This window comes from Syngnathus scovelli, chromosome 17, assembly GCF_024217435.2.
Source record: "Syngnathus scovelli strain Florida chromosome 17, RoL_Ssco_1.2, whole genome shotgun sequence".
Lineage (NCBI taxonomy): Eukaryota > Metazoa > Chordata > Actinopteri > Syngnathiformes > Syngnathidae > Syngnathus > Syngnathus scovelli.
In genome coordinates, this window is record NC_090863.1 from 7,634,560 (window position 1) to 7,657,836 (window position 23,277).

The following is a 23,277-nucleotide window of genomic DNA, read 5'->3' on the forward strand; positions in this document are numbered from 1 at the left end:
TACAATATGGTGGTTAGTGAGCATTGACAATCGGCGAGGCGATATTAACAACTTTCATGTTTGCAACACGCAGGGAGTCACCTGACTGCAAGGAGAAGAACTCCATGACGTCCACTATACATGGATGAAATATACTCTTGTTTAGGAATGTTCTAGTTTGCATAAAGATATGTATTGAATGTCGTTTGTTGCAAAATAATTAAAAAAGCTGAAATATTTATGAAGTTTCTATTGATTGTTTCGACGAGAAAAGGACTAAGTTGACTGCAGGTTGGCAAATATTAGATGTATGACGGACCGGTGTAATGCAATGTTTTTGGTCATTCTAAGTTCCCTTATTAACAGATCAAATAATTGACCAACAAGAACTAAGTTTTTGTGGTTTGCAGTTATGTAAGCAAACCAGCAAAAAACGCAACCTCGACAGCCAACATGACACAAATCGGTGTGTAAATTTATGTAACTTCAGGATGTGAGTGGAAATAGAAACCCATTCATCCATTTTCTATAGATCTTGTCCTCAATAAGGTCGAAACTTATTTGGAGACTTTGAGCGAGAGGCAGGGGGACACCCATGGGGACCCTGCTGAAAAACATGTCCTTAGGTAATAAATCTCAACCCCATTCTCCAACATGGTGGGTGTAAGCCTTAAACAAGGTCAGCTGATGAAGTGGGTCGGTGGGGGCCTGTGGATGATACTGTACAGGTGATCGGGTTTCTGGACATAGTTTTCATTCCACTACCTTCGCTCAGAGTTAACAATAAAGCATCATTTTGCCACCCCCCACAACTTATTAAACCACCGATAATCACTAAAAGCTACAAATTAATTGATTATTAACTGTCTAAAACAAGTTGTTGCTATTTCTTACAGGGTCGATAATAATATTTCCAAGCAAAATCTGAACAGTAGTGTGGACAAAAATTCCTTCATATATTATTCCTTTTTCCTCAGTGTTAGTGTTTTATACTTCAACTTGATTTGTTTTTAAATACGGTATACCTTAATTTAAAAGAAGAGGTGTGAATTTAAGATTGGGTGGAGAAGTAAAAAGTGGCCCCACCTAACCATCCCGTTTGCTTCCTTCTCATGATGACAGAGAGCCCACAGGCATCTGAGTGTCCTCCTTTTGGGACACCGTGATTGGTTCCCACCAAGTTGATCTACACTACCTGGTCGGTAAAGATTTCAGATCAGCCCTCAGAACAGATGAGCGTGAATGGATATAATATCTTAAAGGAATGATAATACATTTGGATAAAATGTGGACGCTTTTTTCAATCGTCCTACTGTCTATCATACAGGTAATAGGACGCTGTACATTTATTTTGTTTTTTACATATACTTAACTTGTGTTTCCTTTTTTTTAGATGCAACAGGTTATGGCAACAGGTGAGCACTTTAAATAACTTTTTAGTGAGTAATAATTACTGAAATACAAAACAACTTTTCTATATTATTTTTATCATTATTATTATTATTATTATTATTATATCTATATATTTATAGTTATATTATCTTTATCATTATTATTATTATATTTATATATTATTATTATTATTATTATTATTATTATTGAAGCAACTAAATCAATTAATTATGATGTTTGCAATGATAAGTCAGATAAACGCAATCTAGACGTGTTCTCTAAAGTCTGAAAAAATGGAAACAGTAAATCCTAAAATAACCCTAACTCTAAAATCTTTTTATTGTGTTAATGTTAATTAACATTAATTATTTCTCCTCTGTGTTTGTTGTTCTACACTGTTGAACACAGGTTGCGTAAACTTTTCAATAAACCGATCGGTATCTCCATTGAATGATCTCTATTGCTTTATTTTTCAGGATGTAGTATTGTGTCAGTGACATCGACTTCAGCATCGACGTTGAACGTCATCTGGAGCGATGACATTGGCGCTTCGGTCTATTTACTGGACTTACGAGTGGTCAACTCCACCAGTATTGCCCCGGTGGTGGTGATGCCTTATCCGCCCAGCACTCAGAGGCTGGTTCAGGGATTACGACCCGGCCATACGTACCTGGTGACCCTGAAGGTCTTAGAGTTCTACACTGTTGTGTGCAACGACACATACCAAGCCATGACAGGTAGACATTGCAGACAAGTGATTTTTTTTGAAAACCATTCTAATGTCAAACTGTTTCTTACCTTCCCACAGTACCTGCAACATCTCAGATCACATATTCCAGAGCTATTTCAAGTACCTCTATAATATTTGAATGGTCGAGTGTGTTTGGGGCTGACAGCTACATCTTATATGTGGAGGAGTTGTTCAGTGTGCCCACGAAAAAATACAACCGGACCTCAACCAATTTGAGCGGGCAAGTGGACAACTTGATTCCATCTACTACGTACAACTGTTACGTTTATGCCGACAACAACGCAGGAAGGAGTGCCAGGAGTAATATCAGGACCATCATCACCTGTAAGTCTACTCAGGTTATGGGTTCTAAAAGAAGGTCGTGGTTTAATTGAAGTTAAATAGCATTTCAATTTTATCTCCAAAGTGGTGCAGCCGCCAACAGGTGTGGCTCTTGTCTCCACCGGAAGGAACACAGCTCAAGTGTCTTGGGTCGCTGTGGATAAAGTTCTGCTTTATCAAGTGACCGTGAGCGACGACGATAATCCCAGCAACGCGCCCGTCATCATGAACACATCGACCACAACCATGCAAATCAGTAATCTAGAACCTTGCTCCACCTACACCGTGGGGGTATCGTCAATCAACGTGTTCTTAGTTCCAGGGGAACCTTCTAATGTCACGCACACAACATCCAGTGAGTATCTAGTGAATGTTCTTCATGAACATTGGGCTGAATAACAGTCATGATGGCCTTGAGACTGATTGAGATACTAACTGATTTCACTCGTCCTCTTTAGCTATAAATCCAGTGACATCCATCACGACAGTCTACAGCTGCTCCAGCGGTATGGTGACAGTGACATGGGATTTGGTCTTCGGTGCCAACTTATACCGGGCCACGGCGGTGGACGGCACCGGCGCGTCTCTCAACTGTACGTCAGCCACCAATAACTGTCAGATCACCATGCTCAAGTGCGGCGAGAAGTATAGCGTCTACGTGACGGCAATCTCGGACGACTGCGAGAGTATCGCCAACACCTCCACCCTGTTTGAGACAGGTGAGCACTGCCTGGAAAATCTCGGCCAACACCTTCTCATTTTACTTACCACAGATAAGGGCTGATAAATCGGCCCAGCGGGATGTTGTTTCGTTTCCTCCTATTGTATCTTTGCCGCTTTTCTCACGGTCACGCCCTCTCGTTAGCCGCTAAGAGTAGATACCCAACACCGTTAATTTGGATTTCTTTACAGTCTATTGACGTGAGCGAGGTATCTCAAAGGTCAGTTATCTTAGGCAATCTGCTCACGGAAATTGCAGTGAGGCTGAAATGTAACCCGAGATAAAAACACAAAAGGCAAATATCAAATTTGATCATCTTCTGTCTCCAGTACCCTGTGCGCCGGCTCACCCTCTGACTAGCCACGACTGCTCCAGCGATGTGATCCAATTTAGCTGGGAGGCAACCAACAACACCTTGTACTACGTGGCCATGGCCAAAGACAACAACGGCCAACTCACTGAGTGCCGGACACAAGAAACTACCTGCTTCTTCACCGAAACGGGCTGCGGTCAGTTCTACACGTACACCGTGCTTGCTGTCAGCACAGAGTGCAACAGTGAAGTCAGCCAGCCGGAGTTTGTCCGGACATGTGAGTTGGATTTTACTGACATACAAATACAGGGTTCCCCCGTATATTGCTGTTCACCTTTTTTGGGGGTCTGGAACATATCCCTGCAATAAACACCGAAGGAAATCCACCTACTGCAAAGAAATGGTTGTCCCTTTCTTCCAGCTCCTTGTCTTCCAACAAATGTAAAGACGGCAGCACAATGTCATTCGGAAAACTTGATCACTACTTGGGACTCGGCCGCGGGAGCTCTGTCCTACACTATAGAAGCAGAAGGCAACACAGGGCAAACCTACAACTGCACCTCCTCATCCAACAGCTGTGCCGTGACCGGCGTGCCTTGCGGGGAACACCTCACCGTGTGGATCATGGCTTCCAATGACAACTGCTCAACCGACAGGGTTCTGGGAGAGGTGGCTCAGACGGGTATGGGAGCAGTGGATGACTGAGAATATACTTCCTGGATTAAATCCAGGTCAATAATTATTTCTCTGCCCCTCCATTCTTTCAGTCCCTTGCACCCCCACCATTGTGTCAGCATCAGCCGACTGCAGCCAAGATTCTGCAACAGTCACCTGGACGACAAGTATCGGCGCCTTATTTTACACCGCAGTCATTCAGGATATGAATGGAAATACGCACAGCTGTAATTCAGCCAGAACCTATTGCTTGGTGGAAGACCTGACATGTGGACGGAACTACACGGCCCACGTTATCGGAACTAATCTGAACTGTAACAGTAGTGACAGTGATGAGATTGCATTTATTACAGGTGAGAAGAATTTTGTGTGGAATAGCACAGTGTACCATACTTAGTGTTTCAATCACTTCTGCTCTTTCTCTTCAGCACCTTGTCCCCCTGACAACATTGAAGCCTTCAGAGACTGCGACGCCAACCATGCCCTGATTGTCTGGCAGAACCACCAGTCCACGGGCAACTACACGGCAATCATAAAAGATCAGAGTGGAGCTCAACTTAGCTGCAACAGTGACACTGTCAACAACTGCAAAATCCCTGACCTGCCCTGCGGGAAGAGATACAATGTTACGGTCACCAACAATGATGGAAACTGCTCTTCTACCTCTACATCAATCAGCATGGACTCCGGTAGATCATTTGGAGCATTAGCTGGAAAAAAGCCCCCGTAACACATTTGGTCGTCTTCTTTTTTTAGTTCCATGTGGCCCAGAGGATGTTGAAGCGGCCATGAATTGCCTGACAAACGAGCTGACGGTGACCTGGAGCATCTCTGTTCCTGCGGACAACTATACAACCACCATTTCCAGAGGGATGGGTCAGCCTCTGTATTGTAACTCCACAGAGACCCAGTGCACCAGCGGAGGGTTGGTTTGTGGCAGCATTTACTCGGTGACTACTGTCGCCATCACCGGGTCTTGCTACAGTATGCCAAGTACAGAGGTCAACGTGCAATCATGTAAGAACAGTTTTTTAGGATGTATTATTTATTGTTGAGGTTGCCATATCAACTTCTCACCTTCTTCTTGTGTTTCCCATCAGTGCCATGTCCTCCTACATCTGTCATTGCTTTTGAAATGTGCGCACCAGCCCCTAGTTTTGTGACTTGGTTGGCCAGTAACAGTGCCAACTCGTACACTGCTGTCGCTGTGAGCAGTACAGCTGAAACTTCAGTATGCACCACCAACGGCACAATGTGCTACTTTTCTGACCTTACGTGTGGGGAGGTTTACAGTATCACTGTGGCAGGAGTGTACAACAACTGCACAGGTCTCCAGGGAGACGCTGTGCCACTGTACACAGGTAAGACCACAAGCCTCACTTGCGTGTCACTGAGAACAGTGAAGGACTGATTCACTGACTCTCATCTTGCAGAACCATGCACCCCTACCAACGTGTCCAGCCAGCTGGACTGTGCAGCTGCGACTTCTCATGTCTTCTGGAACTCGGATCCAAATGCCGTCAGTTACACGGTGATAGCCGCCAATCCAGAGCAGACGCTCACCTGCGTCAGCCCCACCCCCAACTGCACGCTGACAAACCTACTCTGTGACCACCCTTACGACATTTTTGTAACGGCCACTGATGGCAATTGTGTCAGCAGCAACAGCACCCCCATCTGGCAAGCACCAGGTAACGAGTATATCCAACAAATACATCACTGAAACAATGTTGGTACTGTACATCCATATCAGTCTCATCAAACCTTTTTATTTTCTTAGTACCATGTGCGCCAGTGGATGTCGACACCACTTTGTCCTGCAGCACCAACGACTTAACGGTCAGTTGGACAAATTCTTTTTGGCCACTAAACTACAGCGTCACCGCCACCCCCCTCTCTGGAAATATGACATCAGCTGTCTGCTCCACGGACAGCACTACCTGTAGTCTGAGTAGCCTTCACTGCGGACATACTTACAATGTATCTGTAAAAGGTTGCTATGGTGATTGCCCTGGGCCATATAGTGTCCCACAGACTATCATGACAGGTATGTGTGATTGGTTCATGGTTTTGAAGGGGTATACTGAATGATATTTTTCTTTCTCCAGCTCCATGTGCACCTCAGAGCTTGGAGGCAATGATAGACTGTAGCACAAACTTCATTTGGGCCTCTTGGAGTGCTTCTTTGGGGGCTACCTCCTATTCAGCAACTATGGAGGGACCAAATGGATTCATTGAGATCTGCCTGACATCGAACCTCACCTGTTCTTTTCGTAATTCATCGTGCGGAACGCAATATAGTATTAACGTCACAGCTCACGACGACTACTGCACTAGCGACGTCGTTCAGACAACAATGACCACTGGTACTTTCGAAAATTGTGATATTATTCATTTCCTAGAATACAACATCCATCCTTCTGGTACCTGTTCCTACAGGACCGTGTGATCCAGTCAATGTGACCGCCGTTCTCCAGTGTGGCTCTGATGCAGCGACAGTATCTTGGCAAGCCAGCACGGGGGCCACAGCGTACTATGTTTCGGCTTACAGTTCACAGCATCAAACATCCTGCTGGAACATGTCAACTTCCTGTCAGTTGAACGGGCTGCAGTGCGGAACGACGTACGATCTGACTGTGCTAGCTGAGGACAATACTTGTAACAGCACAGGAAGCTCACAAGCAGTGTTGATGACAGGTAGTGAGAAGTTCATTTCAACTTGACATTTTTAATTTGTACCATGTTGGTTGACCGGTGGGCAGGGAACACCCTGTAAATGTAGCCTAACCTTATCAACCTCACTTTCCTTCCCTCCCAGCTCCATGCTCACCATACGTTGAGAACAGCACCCAAATCTGTGGCACCAATTCCTCCTCTGTGTCTTGGATGTCAATGGCCGACGCCACAGGTTACATCCTTTACGCAACAGCCATAGGTGGTCACTCAGTTTCCTGCAGCTCAGTGACCCCATCGTGTGAGCTAACAGATTTAGTGTGTGGTGAAACCTACACGGCCACTATTGTGGCTCAGGGAAGCCAATGTGACAGTCCACCTGGACAAAGCACCGACATTACCACGGGTAGGTGCATTGTTAAAATCAATTTACTTGCTTTATACAGCTAACATCCACTCTGCTGTTTACAGTTCCCTGTCCGCCGGCGGTCGTTTCCAAGCAGTACATGTGTGACAACAACACAGTCATGCTCAGTTGGAGTAACACCGTCGGAAGTCTGAGCTACCAAGCCGAGATAGTCGGATATGGTTATATGGACAGCTGCAATACTACAAATACCAGTTGTGTAGTCCATGAGCTTCCCTGCGGCTTGGATCTCAATGTTACCGTGCAGGCTGAAGGAGAACACTGCAACAGCGCCCCTAGTGTCTGTCAATCACTCCAAACGGGTAAGTCAACCATACCAAATGATAAATCAGAAATAGTTTACATTGTTTTTGTCATGTCTGTTTGTCTTTCCAGCCCCGTGTGCCCCAGTGAACATTAGCGCCACACTAGTTTGTTTCAATCACTCGGCCCTGGTGTCATGGTCGGGAAGCTACAGTGCTGTAGAATACACAGTGACGTCTTCCGGCCAAGATGGACACACACATCAATGTCACTCCAACACAACTAGCTGTCAACTTTCACACATTCACTGCGGGGAAACGTATGACATTACCGTAACGCCGCACTCCGAGTCGTGCGCTGGAACACCGAGTGAAGTCTACAGCTTCAGCGCAGGTGCAATTCTCAGTATCACAGTTAATTACAATTAAGAAAAAGACTCAATTCATCTGTTTTGTTCGTCTTCCTCCAGGCCTTTGCTCTCCCAGTAATGTCACCATGTCTCCACCGTGTGAAGATAACAACATAGTGTCTTGGTCCAGCGTAACAGGGGCCGAGATGTATATAGCCACAGCCATAGCCGATGATGGGCAAACACACAATTGCAGCTCAAATACTTCCACCTCATGCCAGTTCACTGACCTTCAATGTGGCCAAAACTATTCCGTCACCGTGGTGACCGTGGACCGGGGTTGCAGGAGCGAGCCGAGCTCAGCTGTGCAAGTGACAACCGGTGTGTTGAGAAGCTATCTGGATTTTTTTCACCACACTCATTTGAGATAACTAACTTCAGTTTTGTATCATACCAGCTCTATGTCCACCCACTAACTTGATGGGCCAGGTCGCCTGTGACACCAACGCAGTGACCATCTCATGGGACCAGAGTGCAGTGCCAGGGGTTTCTTACATCCTGAAATACGAGAAGCTCTATGGCACACCTACTTCTTCATCGCTGACGATATCAACCACCTCACACACATTCACCGACCTACAGTGTGGACAACAATATGCCTTCTACATTGCCTTCCAGGATGGAGTTTGCAGCAGCAGCTACAGCCCTTCTATGGAATTAATCACAGGTATGGTACGTTTACCATAGCAACATCGGTATGTTATTGTTACAGAATGTTTTCGTTCCATCTTCAGCTCCCTGCCAGCCTACAAACTTCACTGCTCACGTGGACTGCGGGATGAACAAAGGCAACTTCTCCTGGGCTGAAAGCAATGGAGCTGATTTTTACACAGTGGAGGTGATAGGAGACCACGGCCATGTGGCGTCCTGCGCATCCAACGACACTTCCTGTGCTGTCACACTTCACTGCGGCCGCACGTATTCGGCCTCGCTGGTAGCGTCCACTGAGAGCTGCAACAGCACTGAACATGCGGACATTTATTTTGATTCTGGTAAGGAAAAGACTAAAAACTGAATATTAGTTTACTCCAGTACATGAAGGACGCCTAACCCCAGAAAGATAACTCCTCTATTCAACCTGTCTTCCATAGCTCCCTGTCTCCCAGAAGACGTTGTAGCTGTGATGGATTGTTACACCAATGTGATGAATGTGAGTTGGTCAGAGACACCTGGCTCAGACAACTACACGGCCTGGGCCATCAGCACACATGGACACAGAGCTTCCTGCAACTCCACATACAACAATTGCTCCATCCATGATTTGCATTGTGGCCATGTCTACGAGGTGGTGGTCACCTCGTCCTCCGTTCAGTGTGAAATCATCGCAGGTTCTGACTACCAGGTCCAAGCCGGTGAGTCTTAACTTGAAATGAAGTCTTGTTCGTCGAAGAGCAGATGAAACATCCATGGTTGATCTTTTTTTTCTTCACTAAACCACATGATCTTAGCTCCGTGTAAACCAGAGAACGTCACAGGGGATCTTAACTGCAGCTCCAACATCATGACAGTGATGTGGGATCAAGTCAGTTCACTGGCTCAGAACTTCACTGTAGAAGCCACATCTGCTTCCGGTGTTAACTCTACCTGTGAAACCAATATGGGCTACTGTTCCTTCTTGGACTTGAGCTGTGGTCAACTCTACACTTTCACCGTAATGGGTTACACCAACGTCTGCATGAGTGAGATGAGCTACCCCACAGCCAAGCAAACCGGTACGCCTTCTCAAAATTCCCCATTTGTTTTCCCTCAGTACAAACGTGTTTCTCTCTTGCTCTCTAGCCCCATGCCCCCCTGGCGAGGTATCCGCAGTGATAAACTGTACCACCCGAAAAGCTCTGGTCAGCTGGAATACGGCTGATGCAGCTACAGCTTTCAGTGTCCTTGCAACCACCACCGATGGACACAATTCCTCCTGCAGTGAGATGGGAACGTCATGTGAACTTAACAACCTGGTCTGTGGACAAAACTACTCCGTAATAGTGGACTCAATGCATACTGGCTGCGCTGGTCCAGCAACTACTCCAGTCTTGCTCACGACAGGTAAAATGGAATTGTTTAATTGAGATATTTTTATTACTGCGACCAGTTCGAATGGAAGAATTTGGCTTTAGTAAAACTACCACATCTCCTTCCCCAGATCCTTGTGTTCCCATAAACATCTCAGTCTACTACAGAGTAGTCGATACCCAAGTGCTGTGGATTGCAGCAGATGGAGCAAGTTCCTACACCGTCTGGGCTGGAAATGATCAAGGCACAGTCGCTACGTGTAACAGCACAGGAACAAGCTGCTATTTGAGTGGCCTGCAGTGCGGTCAGATCTACAATGTTACTTTGACAGCACACAATCAGGCTTGTGACAGTTTGACGTCTGACACTCAGTATCTCAAGACAGGTTGGTGACAACATCAAGAACGCATCTGTGTTAATCTGGCGGTGGTTGTGAACTCCTGAGTGCTTATTAACTGTTTTTCCAGAACCATGCCCGCCTACCAATGTTTTGGCCGATGTGGAGTGTGATCAACTTGAAGTGACTATTTTCTGGGATCAGAGTACGCTCGCTGTGGGTTACGTTGCCTACGTTTACGACCATTACGGAGGCTACAAGTTGATGTGTGAGGTGGATGACACAAACACGAGCTGTGAGGTCTCGGGGCTCATGTGTGGCACCCCATATGACGTCTGGGTTGTAGCCTTGGGGGAGGAGTACAACAGCTCTAATAGCACAACGATCACATTCTCATCAGGTACTTGAGAAGATACCAGAAATGATCATTGGTTACATCTTGTCATTTAAAGGTGTTTCAGATAAAGCACAAAACCTCCAAGAATTATTTCTCACTTTGATGACTATCTCATGATTATTAGAAATAATCACGATGGAGATTCTGAGACATCATGTTCTTAAATCTGCAGAGCCTTGCCCACCAGAGAGCATTGAAGCCGTTATGGACTGTGAGATCAAATCCGCGATTGTATCTTGGGTACCCGGCATTGGAGCCGTGTCTTACATGGCTGAACTAACAGCTTCATCGGGCCACACGGCATCATGCACCACGAACCAGACCAACTGTCTACTCACATCTCTGCAATGTGGCGAGGGATACATCGTGACTGTGACGAGTGTGGGAGACGCCTGCAATAGCACTGACGTAATGTCGGGATTCCTCATCACAGGTAGTGTGATCCATTAAATATTACACAAATGCTGGAGTTCATAATTTGAAACTCTTCAAATTGCAGAGTCGTGTGTCCCGATGAATCTCTCCGTCCACTTCAATGTGAGCCAAGCTCACGTCACGTGGGGTGAAACAAAAGGCGCCGGGTCTTACTGTGTCCAGGCTGTGACTGACCAGGGTCTGACTGCCACCTGTAACACCACCAACACCCAGTGCACCCTTACTGATTTACAGTGCAGTCAGATCTACAACGTAACCGTATCTGCAAAAAACGATGTCTGCAACAACACAGCGAAATCGGAAACGTACCGACTCATGACAGGTTAGTCAGACAAACTGATGATAGGGACCAAGCCCTGCCGATAGCTAAGTGTGTGTTTTTCCTGTTGCTTCAGAACCATGCCCACCGACCAACGTCCAGGCCAATGTGGAATGTGAGCAGCTTACAATGACTGTTTCCTGGGAGCAGAGTGAGCTCGCTGTGGGTTACGTTGCCTACGTTTACGACCATTATGGATACTATTTGACGTGTGAGGCGGAAGACATAGACACCAGCTGTGCTGTCTCGGGACTTATGTGTGGCACCCTATATTATGTATGGGCCATAGCCTTGGGAGAGCAGTATAATAGCTCTTACAGCACGATGGTCATGGTCACATCAGGTACAGACTTAATACTAACTTTCCTGAAACACACACTAGAAAGGAGAAAATGAACTTTTACCCATTTTGGAAAATATTTTCATTCTCTATACCCAGCTCCATGCCTGCCCACCAACGTAGATGTCGAAGTGGACTGCAACTCTGATGGGGTTGCAGTGGCGTCCTGGAGCCCTCCTTACGGCATAGCAAACATTTCCCTGACAGCCAGTGGAAGTCGTCAGTTTCACTGCCAAGCTGGCCTGTTGAGTATTTGTAACCTGACGGGTTTAGACTGCGGTGAAACCTACAACTTGAGCCTCACTGCCAGCAACAACAACTGCAACGTCACGTCTCATATGCAATCAAACTTCACCACACGTGGGTTTGCTAAAAATCTGTTTCCATACCCCGTGTACAAAGATTAACCGATAACGCTAACACATCTATACCACAGGTCCATGCCAACCTCGGTATGTTGGGGTTGTCCGGCCGTGCGGCACTGAAGCTGCTGTCCTATCCTGGGAGATGAAGCCTGAAGTGGAACTTTACATGGCAAGCGCTGTTTCAAGCTCAGGAGGGGATGAGCATTGGTGTAACTCCACAGGTTCTTCCTGTGCTTTCCCATCCCTCTCCTGTGGCGAGATGTACAACTTCACCGTCAAGGCACTGAGTCACGGCTGCTGTAGCCAAGTTAGTGACTCTGTATACGTTCAGACAGGTATGACAAATTGTTCTGCTCTAGAATTACGACGAATTTGGTCATACGAAAAATTTTCCTTTATCTGGATCTCAAGAAATTATCCAGGTGACTTTTCTGATGTGATAACCTTCCCTCCTGACTCGTCTTTCCTCATCTAAGATCCTTGCCAGCCTGTGATTGTGTTGGCTCAGTCACCCTGTCAGAGCGAGGTGCTGCAGCTCTCCTGGAATCATGCAGGCGGCGTGCTGTTTTACCTCATCACAGCCACAGGAAATCTGGGCTATGTGGAGAACTACAATACGACGCAGATCAGCCTAACTGCGTCTCTTCCGTGTGGACAGAACTACAGCGTCACCGTGCAAGGACAAGGAAGCGAGTGCAACAGTGACCCGAGCACTATTGCCTTTGTCAAAACATGTAAGATCTCACAAGATCTCATTTAAAAACTCCCATTTCATCATTGTTTAGCTAGACTTGTGATTATATTGAGTTCTCTCTTCCACCCGAAGCTCCTTGCATCCCTCGTGATGTCAGAATCCATGAGCAGTGTGGGGCGAACGCAGCCACTGTTGTTTGGGGGTCCAGTGAAGGTGCCAAAACATACGCTGCAGAAGCCATTGGTCTAGATGGATACAGCTACTGGTGTTACAGCAACCAAACCAACTGCACCTGGGATGACCTGCGCTGTGGGGAGGTCTACATGGTCTCGGTGATGGCCAAGGATGAGGACTGCACCAGCTTCCCTAGCAACAGCTCTTTCATCTACATGGGTATATTGCATTTATTCAATGTAGTCTTTCCCTTATTCAGAGTCATCCTCTTTGAGTTCACCCATTTCCAGCATCGACCTTCTTTCCTCTGTTTTCCAGAACCATGTCCACCCCAGAATGTTCTTGCCTCTGTGGATTGTGATTTGAACGCTGCCTCGCTTAGCTGGGATGCCAGTAATGGGGCAACAGTGTATGTGATCTCGCTTGAAATGGATGGATATCAAAGTGTTTCGCAAAACACCAATGACACCCAAGTCTACTTGTCAAACCTTAACTGTGGGGCAAACTACAACCTCACTGTGACACCTTACAACGATAACTGCGAGGGCATGACTAGTGCGATGACTCCTATACAGACATGTAAGTCAAATACTACTGACGATATAATCATCAGAAGCTGAGAGGTTATCATAGTTCATATCTTCTCCCTTAAGGGCCGTGCCCACCCGGTGAGGTTTATGCCATGCAGGACTGCTTTTCTGATACGGTCATGGTCATGTGGCAACCTGGCAATGGAACAAACCACTACACAGCCACTATGGACTCTGACATTGGCAACTCCCAAATCTGCATGTCATACTCTGGCGAATGCAACGTTTCTGGATTGACCTGCGGACAAAACTTCAGTGTGTCCGTCACAGCGTCCAATCAGCAATGCAATGTCACCTCCGTAGCAAATCACAGTGTGCACTCAGGTAAGGTTTACATGATTTAGCACCATTTTACAAACAAAACGTTGATTTTTTTTTTTTTTTTACTCACCTGCAGTGCCGTGTAGTCCCACTGATGTCTCTGTGGCGAAGGACTGTGCCAGCAACGCTGCTACCGTTTCTTGGTCTGCCAGCGACGGTGCAACGCAGTACTTAGTAACAGCCTCCTGTTACCATGGCAATGTTAGCCATCAGACCTCTGACCTCAACTATACGCTGGATGATCTCATGTGCGGTAACCGATATTCCGTTCAAGTGGTGGCAATGGATGACAACTGCTCCAGTGTTCCCAGTCAAGTTCTGGTATTTGATGCAGGTGAGGGATTTCTGAAAGAGCACAATGCTATGAGTTAATTGTTAGCATGATACACAGTTAAAATAATCCCTCGTTTATCGCGAATAATTGGTTCCAAAAACCACCCACGATAAGTGAAATCCGCGAAGTATGGCCACCAACAAGAAGTACTGGGCAGGCTAACGAGTTAGCGGAAAGATGCTAATTCGCTATCGTGCTAACACGCGAAAACGGACTTCTAAAGGAATGTAAATGAACATTTGGAGCAATACTACATTGCCCTAAAGGTTAGACACATGTTTCCAAAATTTAGAAGTTTTATTTTGACTTTTAAATGTTTTAATTTGGAAAAACAAATCCGCGATGTAGTGAAGCCGCGATAAACGAAACGCTAATTAGCGAGGGATCACTGTACCATTATTTTGTTTTTAAAACATTTTTCAAAACATTTAACAAGCAAACACAAAATCAAACATGTTAGCATTCTATACCTTACAATTTTAGTTTGTCTCGTGAATTTCTTTCAGTTGTTAGTGCAGTTTTTTTATTAGGATTTTACTGATCTTACCAACTGTATATTCTCTTGCTTTCTCCATAATTTCAAAGCTCCATGCCCTCCTCAAAATGTCAGCACCCAACTCAGCTGCATGTCCAATAACTTGACGGTTTCTTGGGACTCCGACGGCTATGCGGACTACTACTTAGTTGCGGTATACGAGGACAACATACAAGGAAGCAATGAGACCTTTAACACGACCAGCAACGAATGTTCCACCAGTCCCCTAAACTGTGGAAGTAGCTACACCATCCAAATCACGGCAGTCAAAGGAGATTGCCAAATCCGATCCACTCAGAACTACAGCACGTTGTCAGGTACTCAACTTTCCCGCGATATCGTTCCTTCCTTGCATACGTCACGCACCACCACACTAAGCCCCGCCTTTTAAAGCCACACACACATTCAAAGGAACGTGATCATAGAAATCCCAAAATACCTGCACTGAAATCACATTTAATCTGTTTGCTGGATTAATCACTGGGATAATTGGTAGAATAATGGATTTGAAAAATATCCCCAACATTGCCACCATATTGGATATGGAAAAGAAGGTTGATAAGCAAAAATGTCATGTTCAATTTTCTTTTTGCCAGCCAATTTTTTACTATGTCAGGAGTAGAAAGCACATATTTGTGTTTTCTAGTACAGGGGATAAAAAAAAAAAAACATACAGTAAGAATTTGTACTTATCGATAGTTACTTTCCACTACCACCTTTGGTCTCTCCAGCTCCATGCCAGCCTCAGGGCATCCAAGGCAGCCTTGACTGTGTGACCAATTCGGCCTGGATGTCATGGGACTCCACCTTGGGTGCTGACTCCTACACCGTTTTGGCGATTGGAGAAGACGCCAGCACGGCCAACTGTACCACCTGGACCAACACTTCCTGCGAGGTGGAGGACCTGGCATGTGGCATTCTTTATAACTTTAGCGTGATTGCCAAGAACAGCCAGTGTGACAGTTATCCTAGCACCAGCATTGAATTGGAAACAGGTACTTCATTTTTTTTTTTCTTTTAATGCTATTTTCATGTGAGAAAAGTACCCATGAAGTCAATCTGTCTCTTCCCCAGCCCCCTGCTCCCTCTCGGGCATCACAGCCTTCACTGAATGCCACGACGGTTCCATCCTCGTCCTCTGGGAGCTCGTGGAAGGCAGCGAGGGAAACACCGTGTACACCGCCACGGCGGAGGCTAGCGACTACACGTACCTGTACTGCAACAGCACAGGCACCAACTGCACCCTTCAAGGGGCACAGTGTGACCTCTACTACACCATCATCATTGCCGCGTCATCAGATTCGTGCAGCAGTTTGAGAAGTCCACCTTATAGAATAAGCATGGGTAGATGTTTTGGAGATGATTTGAAAATGAAATGTTGAGTCGAGTTAGTTCTTAGAATACAAATCATTTTCTCAGAACCGTGTCCACCAAGAGAGGTGAATGTCAGCGCTTCGTGCGAGGACCACAGCGCCCTGGTGTCCTGGACCCGCTCTCCGGTGGCTGCAACTTACCAAGTAGTCGCGATGTCTGCGGACGGACACACGCACACTTGCAGCGACTCCTCCACCAACTGCACCTTGACTGAGCTGCATTGTGACGAGCAGTACGCAGTCCACGTGACAGCCAGTCATCAGAACTGCACCAGCATGGCCAGTCACAATGTTACCTTCAACACAGGTATGTCAAGTTAATTTAGTAAACTGTCTTAGTGTAATGTTCTCAAATGATAGGTCAATTAAGTGATGCAGACATTACAGAGATAACAAATCTATCATTCCTTCTAAACCTTCCGCAGGTCCATGTCAGCCTGAGGATCTCTCGGTGACCTTCCACTGCAGTAACCAGTCTGCAGTGCTCTCGTGGACCCCCAGCGATAATGCCGTGGACTACTACGGCTGCGCACAAGCACCGAGTGGAGAGATGCTCTACTGTTACAACACCTACCCCACCTGTACCATTCCCAATCTGGACTGCGGGACTTTGTATAACTTCTCTGTTCAGGCCTCGGACGGCACGTGCAACAGCTCCTTCAGCGAGCCTGTAGAAAAAGGAGCAGGTAGCTCCTGTTTGTTTCCCGTGGACACAATTATCACTGTCCCCAATGGATTTTTATGAATTTATTATGAGTTGAGTTGAGTAATATATTTACCTAGCTAAGTGAAGTTCTCCTTCTTTTCAGTCCCGTGTCCTCCAGATGGTGTTGAGGTGCAGCCTTTCATGATGTACATGGAGATCCAGACATTGCGATTCACCTGGACGGAAATAAGCTGTGCAGACACAGAGTACCTGTTGAGGTTATCGGGGACCCTGCTGGGAAACAGCCAGGCCCAGTTTGAGGTGTCTTCTTATTGGACAAACATGACCTCGTTTGAGATCCCGCTTCCCTGCGGTTCTTCCTATTCGGCTACAGTGGAGAGCAGGAACACGGCTGGAACCGGCGACCAGTCTGTGCCTCTTAATGATACAACAGGTAGAATGAGGTGTACCTAATGAAATGGCTGACAAAATATGTCCTCTTCAACTCTCATTTCTACCCCCTCCAGCTCCATGTCAGCCAACCATGGTGATGTACAGTAGCAACATCACAGTCGCCAGAGTTTCCTGGAGCCCTTCCATGTTTGCCACCACATACTTTGTATACAAGCACAATATCTCACTCAGCTCCCGACTGTGCACCACCACCGGCCTGTCCTGCTTCTTGCTGATCAACATCGACTATTCAGACCTGCTGGTCACGGCCAGCAACGCAGCCGGGGAAAGCCAAGGATCGACGGTTACGAGTGGTAGGACCGGCTGATATAAAAGTAGAGGTTGTATTTCAACAAGTGTGTTTGCAGATTCTAATCCACTTTTCTTTTAGTGGTGGCGCATGTCAGAAAGAGAGACGTCAGTGAGAGTGGTGAGTCCAATGCTATAGCGCCATCTGCAGGGGTCTGTTAAAGTGCTCACTCTAGTTGTGTTTTTTCCTCCATACTCATTTTCAGAAGGTCTTTCCGCCCCTGTGTTAAACGTCACACTACTTACCAGTGTAATGGTCATGGCGGAGTGGCCCCAAGAGGACGCCTCCAACGACGCAGCTTACAGGCTGATGATCAAGCCGCAGGCCCAATCGGAGTCACCTCAGGAACTGACGGTACTCGGGTCAAGATACATCCTCACTGGACTGAGCCCCAACTCCACTTACTGCCTCACCGTGGCTGCAAGGAGAGAGACTGATGTTGGACCGGAGTCGGATCCTGTGTGCTTGGAAACTGGACAAGCCAGTTAGTCATCATTGTATAGTTTCACATTAACACACAAGCCTGATCACAATGTGACAAATCAAATCACACTAACTTTAGACGCAATCTTTTGGTACTCTATAAAAATCATTATTTTTAATTGGCTGAAAATCTATACTGCGGGATTTTGTCTATTCACTTAATTTATATATTAGTCCTGAAAAATTTACCAAAAATTGTTCAAATATGTTTTGTTTCAGAATGTTCTAATAAAGAAACTAAATATTTTTTTGTATTGCTCTTCCGCACTGTTATCTTACCTTTTCATTTCTTCCAGTCCTGAAAAAAAAGAAAACAATTCCATCATTCATAAAAGTGTTTTATTAGAAAACAAAATGCAAGAGAGCAACAACCCAGACACATGGCAAGCAGGGGTCTCAGCTGAACCCTTTGCGGACTCTACTTGAGGGGATTACAACATTCTCAGGAGGTCTACAGAATCAGGAACAGAATCGCTTATCTCCTTCTCGAAGATCATTGAAGCATAAGTGACATTTTCTTTTTCAACATAAATCAAGGTATGAGGACAAACATTGTAGCATGTAGGCTAGGCCTGACTGTTGCCGCCACATGAAAGAATGCAACTCCTGCCTGGTGTGTCTTTGAAACATTATATACAACAAAAAAAAAAACATTTTCCAGGGGGCAAAACAATGAACCGTACAAAATTAAAAATGCTGATCGCTTACTAGAACGTGAAAAAGTCAAAAACCAAATGACGATTCCAGGTGGCATTCAGTCTGTGAGACAAGAAGTGGATAGAAGAAAAAAAAAAAAAAAAAAACGAAAAAAAAAACGTGAAATTACTCAACACTGGGACTCCTTCGTTTGTCGCCGTGTTTGCTGTGGTCGTTACTGGTCTCTCTCGGGTGATGGCTCCTCTCTCGGCTGCGACTGCGTTTGTGCGGGCGTTGCTCTCCGTCTCGTTCTTTCTCTCTACTGTGACTGCTGTCGCTTTTCCTGCTCTTCTCCTCGCCGCCGCCGCTCTTGTGCCGCCTCTCCCGGCTGCGACTCCGGCTCGACCTCTTGGCCTTGCGCTCTTCCCTGTGCCTCTCCCTGTCCTCTTTGTGCCTCTTTTCGTCATTTTCCCCTTTGCTCTTCCTCTCCCTGGACCTGTCCCTCTCGGCGGGTCGCTCCCTGTGGTGGTCTCGTTCCTTCCTCTTGCTCCTGTCGTCGCCTCCGTCGCGCTCCTTCTCCTTGCGCTCGCTCCTTTTGTCCCGGCTGCCGCTGCGGCTTCTTCGCCGCTCGCGTCGCTCTTGGTGGTTTCGTTCCGCGCTGCGGGATCGTCTCCTCTCCCTCTCTGCCCTTTCCCTATCCCGCTCCCTGGCGTCCCTCTCCTTCCTCTGACGTTCCCGCTCCCTTTCCAGCTCGCGGTCGTAGCTGGGGCCGTGGCGGTCTCGCTCCCGGTGGTGACTCCTGCTCCTCGACCGCTTTGGAGAGCGTCTGGGTGTTGGTGTCCGCCTGGGGCTCCTGGAAAGAACACCGCGGTTAATTATGATGCCGTGCTACTGGCAAAAAAAAAAATTGCAGGAAATATTGATTTCTAAAAATCACAAATCAATCTAAACTGTTGGAAATGTGTGTTCATTTGGCGCTACGATGCCAGCAAAGTTCTATGGCGGTTGACCTGGAACGACGACGTTCCCCTTGCCGCCCCGGTTCCTCAAAGGCCTCATCTTCCTCCTGGGGCTCCTTCTGAGGCACCTTCCGGGGCCTGCTCTTCATCTGCTGGTCGATGCTCTTCTGCACAGGCACCGGGATGCGAGGGAACAGAGTCGAGAACCACTCCAGTTTGGTGAGGAAGGAGCGCAGCATCTCGCCGACCGTCATCACGCAGCCTCCGCCTGCCTTCACGTCCAGCTCCTGGAATCAAATGGCGGCAAGGGAGCCGACGGGAAACGGCTTAACACGTGGGCAGGCGCACGGTGTCATTGTTGCAAGTCAAAAGGCAATATGTGATGGCCGAGTACTGAGCCTTCACCTCTGTTCATCTAGCTTAATCTCTCTAGTCAAATGTGTCTGCCTTTAACTTTTACCACATGGAGGGGAAAACAGGTGAAAGTGTCACATAGTTTGGCTCATCTAAACTGCCTAGCAGACATCTGTACTCACACAGTGAGCAATGGAAACAGATTAGTCCCACCCCATCTTCCGGGCCACCAAATCATCTACTTTTGAAATCGAGAGGAGATGAGGTGAGTAATCTGACTACACTGGGCTCGGTCCTCACTGTGCTAAAACGAGAGAGAAAGAAACACGAGTTGCTTCCTCCTTCCCTCTTCAGCATAATGGGAGCCTCGTTGAGCTTGTGACGAAACAGGCCACGGTGGAAGCACAGATGTGAGCGGAAGGGGGGGGGGGGAGGCAAGTGCAACCCCCCCTGCTTGAAATGTTCGTTTGCTTTGTATGATGGAGAACACTTTGCACTCACACACGCAAACCAACAGTGCTGAGATACACTATCCAATTCACCTGCAGCACAATGGGCATCTAAAGAAAAAAACAGGGGAATTAACCAGTTGTTTAGGATTAGGAATTCTTGAGATATGTGAATATTACAATTAGGTAGAATGCAGAAAAGCAAAGGAGGCCTGGTTGCACACCTGGAATCAAACAAAAACACTGAGCACAACAATCGGTACAGCTGAACAATTTCATGACATCCATGCATCAGATTTTTGACAACAATAAAAAAATGCTCATTTTTGATTGACATTAAACTTAACTGTGGGTTTTATTTGCAGCAGTGTACATTTTTTTAAGTATCCTGATAGTAATATAAATGTGTTGCAGCTACTACCTGTGACTTTGAGTGTGTGTGGCTTTAAAAGGTGATTGATATGCGAGTCAGCAAATTTGGGTGTTGAGTCGGCTTAGATAAACGGCTGGCTGTTAGCTAGCTTGTTTTCATGGTAAATGCCTGGGCATCCACTATGGCCATAGCGGCTTGCGTAAAAATGTCATACGTGTTCATTGATTTACTGTCAGAAAAAAATATTCTCATTTATTAAGACCAATATATGGGAAAAAAAATGATCAGTTTTTTTTATTAGTGATTTGTATCTCATTAAGATTGTGCAGCCATACCTTGTAAAGTGCCCAGTGAGTGCAATAACATTGCTACATACTTGAATGTGCGCATCAATGCAAGTGCCAATTACAGAGAAATCTTTTGTGCAACTAGTCCTGGTCAAATCTTGACAAAACCATATGGACATGCCTTAAAATAAATTACACATGACTAGTAAAAGATGTACTCTGCGTCATTTAAGGTACTTACCCTGACAACAACCAGCAGCGTGGAAGTGAGCAAGTAACCTAGCTACTCAGGTTTGGAGGACAAAACTGAGGATAATTAAGCCAAATGAAGGCAAAGGTGAAAAATCAGCTATGCGCATCACAGCAAGAAGGGAGGGGGGTCAGTTTCAATTCATGGATTGCATGTGTTTCATGGAGAAAAATAGAAACATGAAAGTATTACCAGGCATGACATACCTCCTCATCATCCATGAAGTCGTCATACCAGTCGATTAAATCGGCTGGGGGTTGTGTGTATCTGAATAAGATCGAAGAGCACGTCAAAATCAGGAACAAAAACCAAAAACATGACCGAGAATCATACCGTATGTACATGAAGCCAAGTGCTCGGATGTAGGGAGAGTCCGTGTGCGTGATGAGGCCCATCAGCTGTTTGCGCGTCAACTTGAGCGTAAACAGTTTGTATAGTAGACAGAAGGCGGTTGACACAATGCCACCCGTGCCAACTCCACGAACCTAGAGGGGATCAAGTTGAGAACATCTATAGACCGCATTTGCACACTAAAACAATCAGCAATGTCCACTATTGGGCATTTGTGTTCAAAAGTTCGGGATCATTTGACTATGTTTACAACTAGGGTGACACTGATGTTAGTTTCTAACCCTTCTGCGTGTTAGCATTGAGCTAACAGACAGTCATGTAGTTTGATTAAATACACAATGAATAATTCAAGTTTGGATAAAAATATTTCTTGCCCTACAATAGTTGAATTGTTAGTTTTTTTGAATTTAGTAATATCCTATGATGTCAGTGAGGCTTGGGAGGACAACAAGAGGGTTGATGATGGGGAAAAGAAAAAGCACGTACTTCCCACTTACCCCTCCGCACATTCCAGTCTGACCTGCAGTCTTTCTGCTTCCTTTCTCCCATGGCTCAACGTGAGTCACCTGAATGAAAACACAATTATCAAGTTGACATTTTAGCCGATAACATTCACAAATTAACATCATCTGATTCAAACGCTTGACATGTTGTATTCCATTCAGATTTTGACAGGCTGACTTTTCTAACATGTTGCTATTTTTGTTTTAAATGTGACATCTATCAATATCAAACGGCTTGTATTGTACTTGTTACTACAAATAGTTCAGCAATTAGCATAATTTTAAAAGGTTCTCTGACCTTTTTCCAATGTAAGTGGGTTCTTGAAACCAAGAACTAACATTTTTTGTGAATACAGACACTAGTGTAGACTATTATTGAAATAATTCCATAATTTACACCAAGTATTGGAAAAATACATTGGTGACAAAAATAAATGCATGAATTATGATGTTATATGCTACCTCCATCATTTACAACTTAAAATCTGATTGTTCTTGCATTTTAAATAAAGATGTGCTACTACAGCATTGTTAGCAGTTAGCTTCACATATTGTATATATTATTTAGATCATTTGGACACGTGTTAAGAATAATGAACACACAAATATGCAGTAATTCGAACTGAGATAACGTAAATTATATAGATTGGTGACTCGCAAATAATTTCATTGAGATACTCGAACGTTGTAGCATCGACGCGCTAGCATAGCAAGCTACTGTTAGCCTACTAGCATGCAGATTAGCATCGCCCAACGTTACCTTGAAATAGATTTCATCCACAACTTCGTGGTACGTCTTAAGCTCATAAAGCTGAACTTTGAAATACGGCGAGGACAGGACATTGGTAAGAATCATCGGGTTGAGGTTCATAGTCTTTTCGTTGCCCCACAGGGGCAGTACATTGCCATGTTTTCCGGACGCAGGCTTGTTCATGGCCTGGCTCCCCATGTTAGCCATGTTGGCTAAATACCGCGACGCCGATCTTCTCAAGTACGGTTGGCCTCCTTCCAGTTACAAATCCATCTGTTTTATCTTTTAGTTGAATCCCGATTGTTGCCGATTCGGTGTGTTATCAGCGCAGAATCGGTGGCGAATCG

General features: G+C 45.8%; 2 protein-coding genes across 5 annotated transcripts; one reads left to right on the plus strand and one right to left on the minus strand.

Annotated features, from left to right (window-relative positions):
- The first annotated feature begins 1,140 nt into the window (after positions 1-1,140).
- Positions 1,141-18,023, plus strand: LOC125984922 (pneumococcal serine-rich repeat protein). The gene is made up of 46 exons (XM_049747249.2): positions 1,141-1,306; positions 1,373-1,394; positions 1,848-2,108; positions 2,180-2,446; positions 2,529-2,798; positions 2,902-3,162; positions 3,494-3,754; positions 3,899-4,159; positions 4,245-4,505; positions 4,581-4,841; positions 4,909-5,169; positions 5,253-5,513; positions 5,586-5,843; positions 5,933-6,199; positions 6,261-6,518; positions 6,592-6,849; positions 6,971-7,231; positions 7,297-7,554; positions 7,628-7,888; positions 7,965-8,225; positions 8,302-8,571; positions 8,639-8,896; positions 8,996-9,256; positions 9,353-9,616; positions 9,684-9,944; positions 10,042-10,296; positions 10,379-10,648; positions 10,818-11,078; positions 11,145-11,402; positions 11,476-11,742; positions 11,839-12,099; positions 12,176-12,439; positions 12,581-12,838; positions 12,931-13,191; positions 13,291-13,551; positions 13,626-13,886; positions 13,960-14,217; positions 14,803-15,069; positions 15,484-15,747; positions 15,827-16,096; positions 16,172-16,432; positions 16,551-16,811; positions 16,935-17,225; positions 17,299-17,538; positions 17,616-17,654; positions 17,740-18,023. Exons 1-46 carry the CDS (start codon positions 1,244-1,246, stop codon positions 18,021-18,023), a joined length of 11,418 nt encoding a protein of 3,805 aa, XP_049603206.1. The 5' UTR covers positions 1,141-1,243.
- Positions 18,024-18,339: 316 nt separating this feature from the next.
- prpf38b (pre-mRNA processing factor 38B) lies at positions 18,340-23,137 on the minus strand. Of its 4 annotated transcripts, XM_049747297.2 has the most exons (8): positions 22,940-23,137; positions 22,174-22,242; positions 21,659-21,810; positions 21,518-21,592; positions 20,596-20,639; positions 20,468-20,526; positions 19,664-19,899; positions 18,340-19,506 (listed from the first exon to the last, which is right to left on the minus strand). In XM_049747297.2, exons 1-8 carry the CDS (start codon positions 23,135-23,137, stop codon positions 18,840-18,842), a joined length of 1,500 nt encoding a protein of 499 aa, XP_049603254.1. In that variant the 3' UTR covers positions 18,340-18,839. The 4 variants fall into 4 exon arrangements, with proteins under 4 accessions (XP_049603254.1, XP_049603253.1, XP_049603256.1 ...); XM_049747296.2 differs by having other exon boundaries at positions 20,468-20,639; XM_049747299.1 differs by having other exon boundaries at positions 20,468-20,639; positions 22,163-22,242; positions 22,940-23,088.
- Between the last annotated feature and the right edge of the window lie 140 nt (positions 23,138-23,277).

Excerpts from the sequence above, each read along its gene's own strand:
- prpf38b (XM_049747296.2), bottom strand. The coding sequence starts at position 23,137 with ATGGCTAACATGGGGAGCCAGGCCATGAACAAGCCTGCGTCCGGAAAA. Across the intron at positions 22,243-22,939 it reads TGGATGAAATCTATTTCAAG|GTGACTCACGTTGAGCCATG; the intron begins GTAACGTTGGGC and ends GTTTTCATTCAG. Across the intron at positions 20,640-21,517 it reads GAGGAGGTATGTCATGCCTG|GTGTGCAACCAGGCCTCCTT; the intron begins GTAATACTTTCA and ends GTTTGATTCCAG.
- LOC125984922 (XM_049747249.2), top strand. The coding sequence starts at position 1,244 with ATGATAATACATTTGGATAAAATGTGGACGCTTTTTTCAATCGTCCTA. Across the intron at positions 6,519-6,591 it reads TCAGACAACAATGACCACTG|GACCGTGTGATCCAGTCAAT; the intron begins GTACTTTCGAAA and ends CTGTTCCTACAG. Across the intron at positions 12,839-12,930 it reads TATTGCCTTTGTCAAAACAT|CTCCTTGCATCCCTCGTGAT; the intron begins GTAAGATCTCAC and ends TTCCACCCGAAG.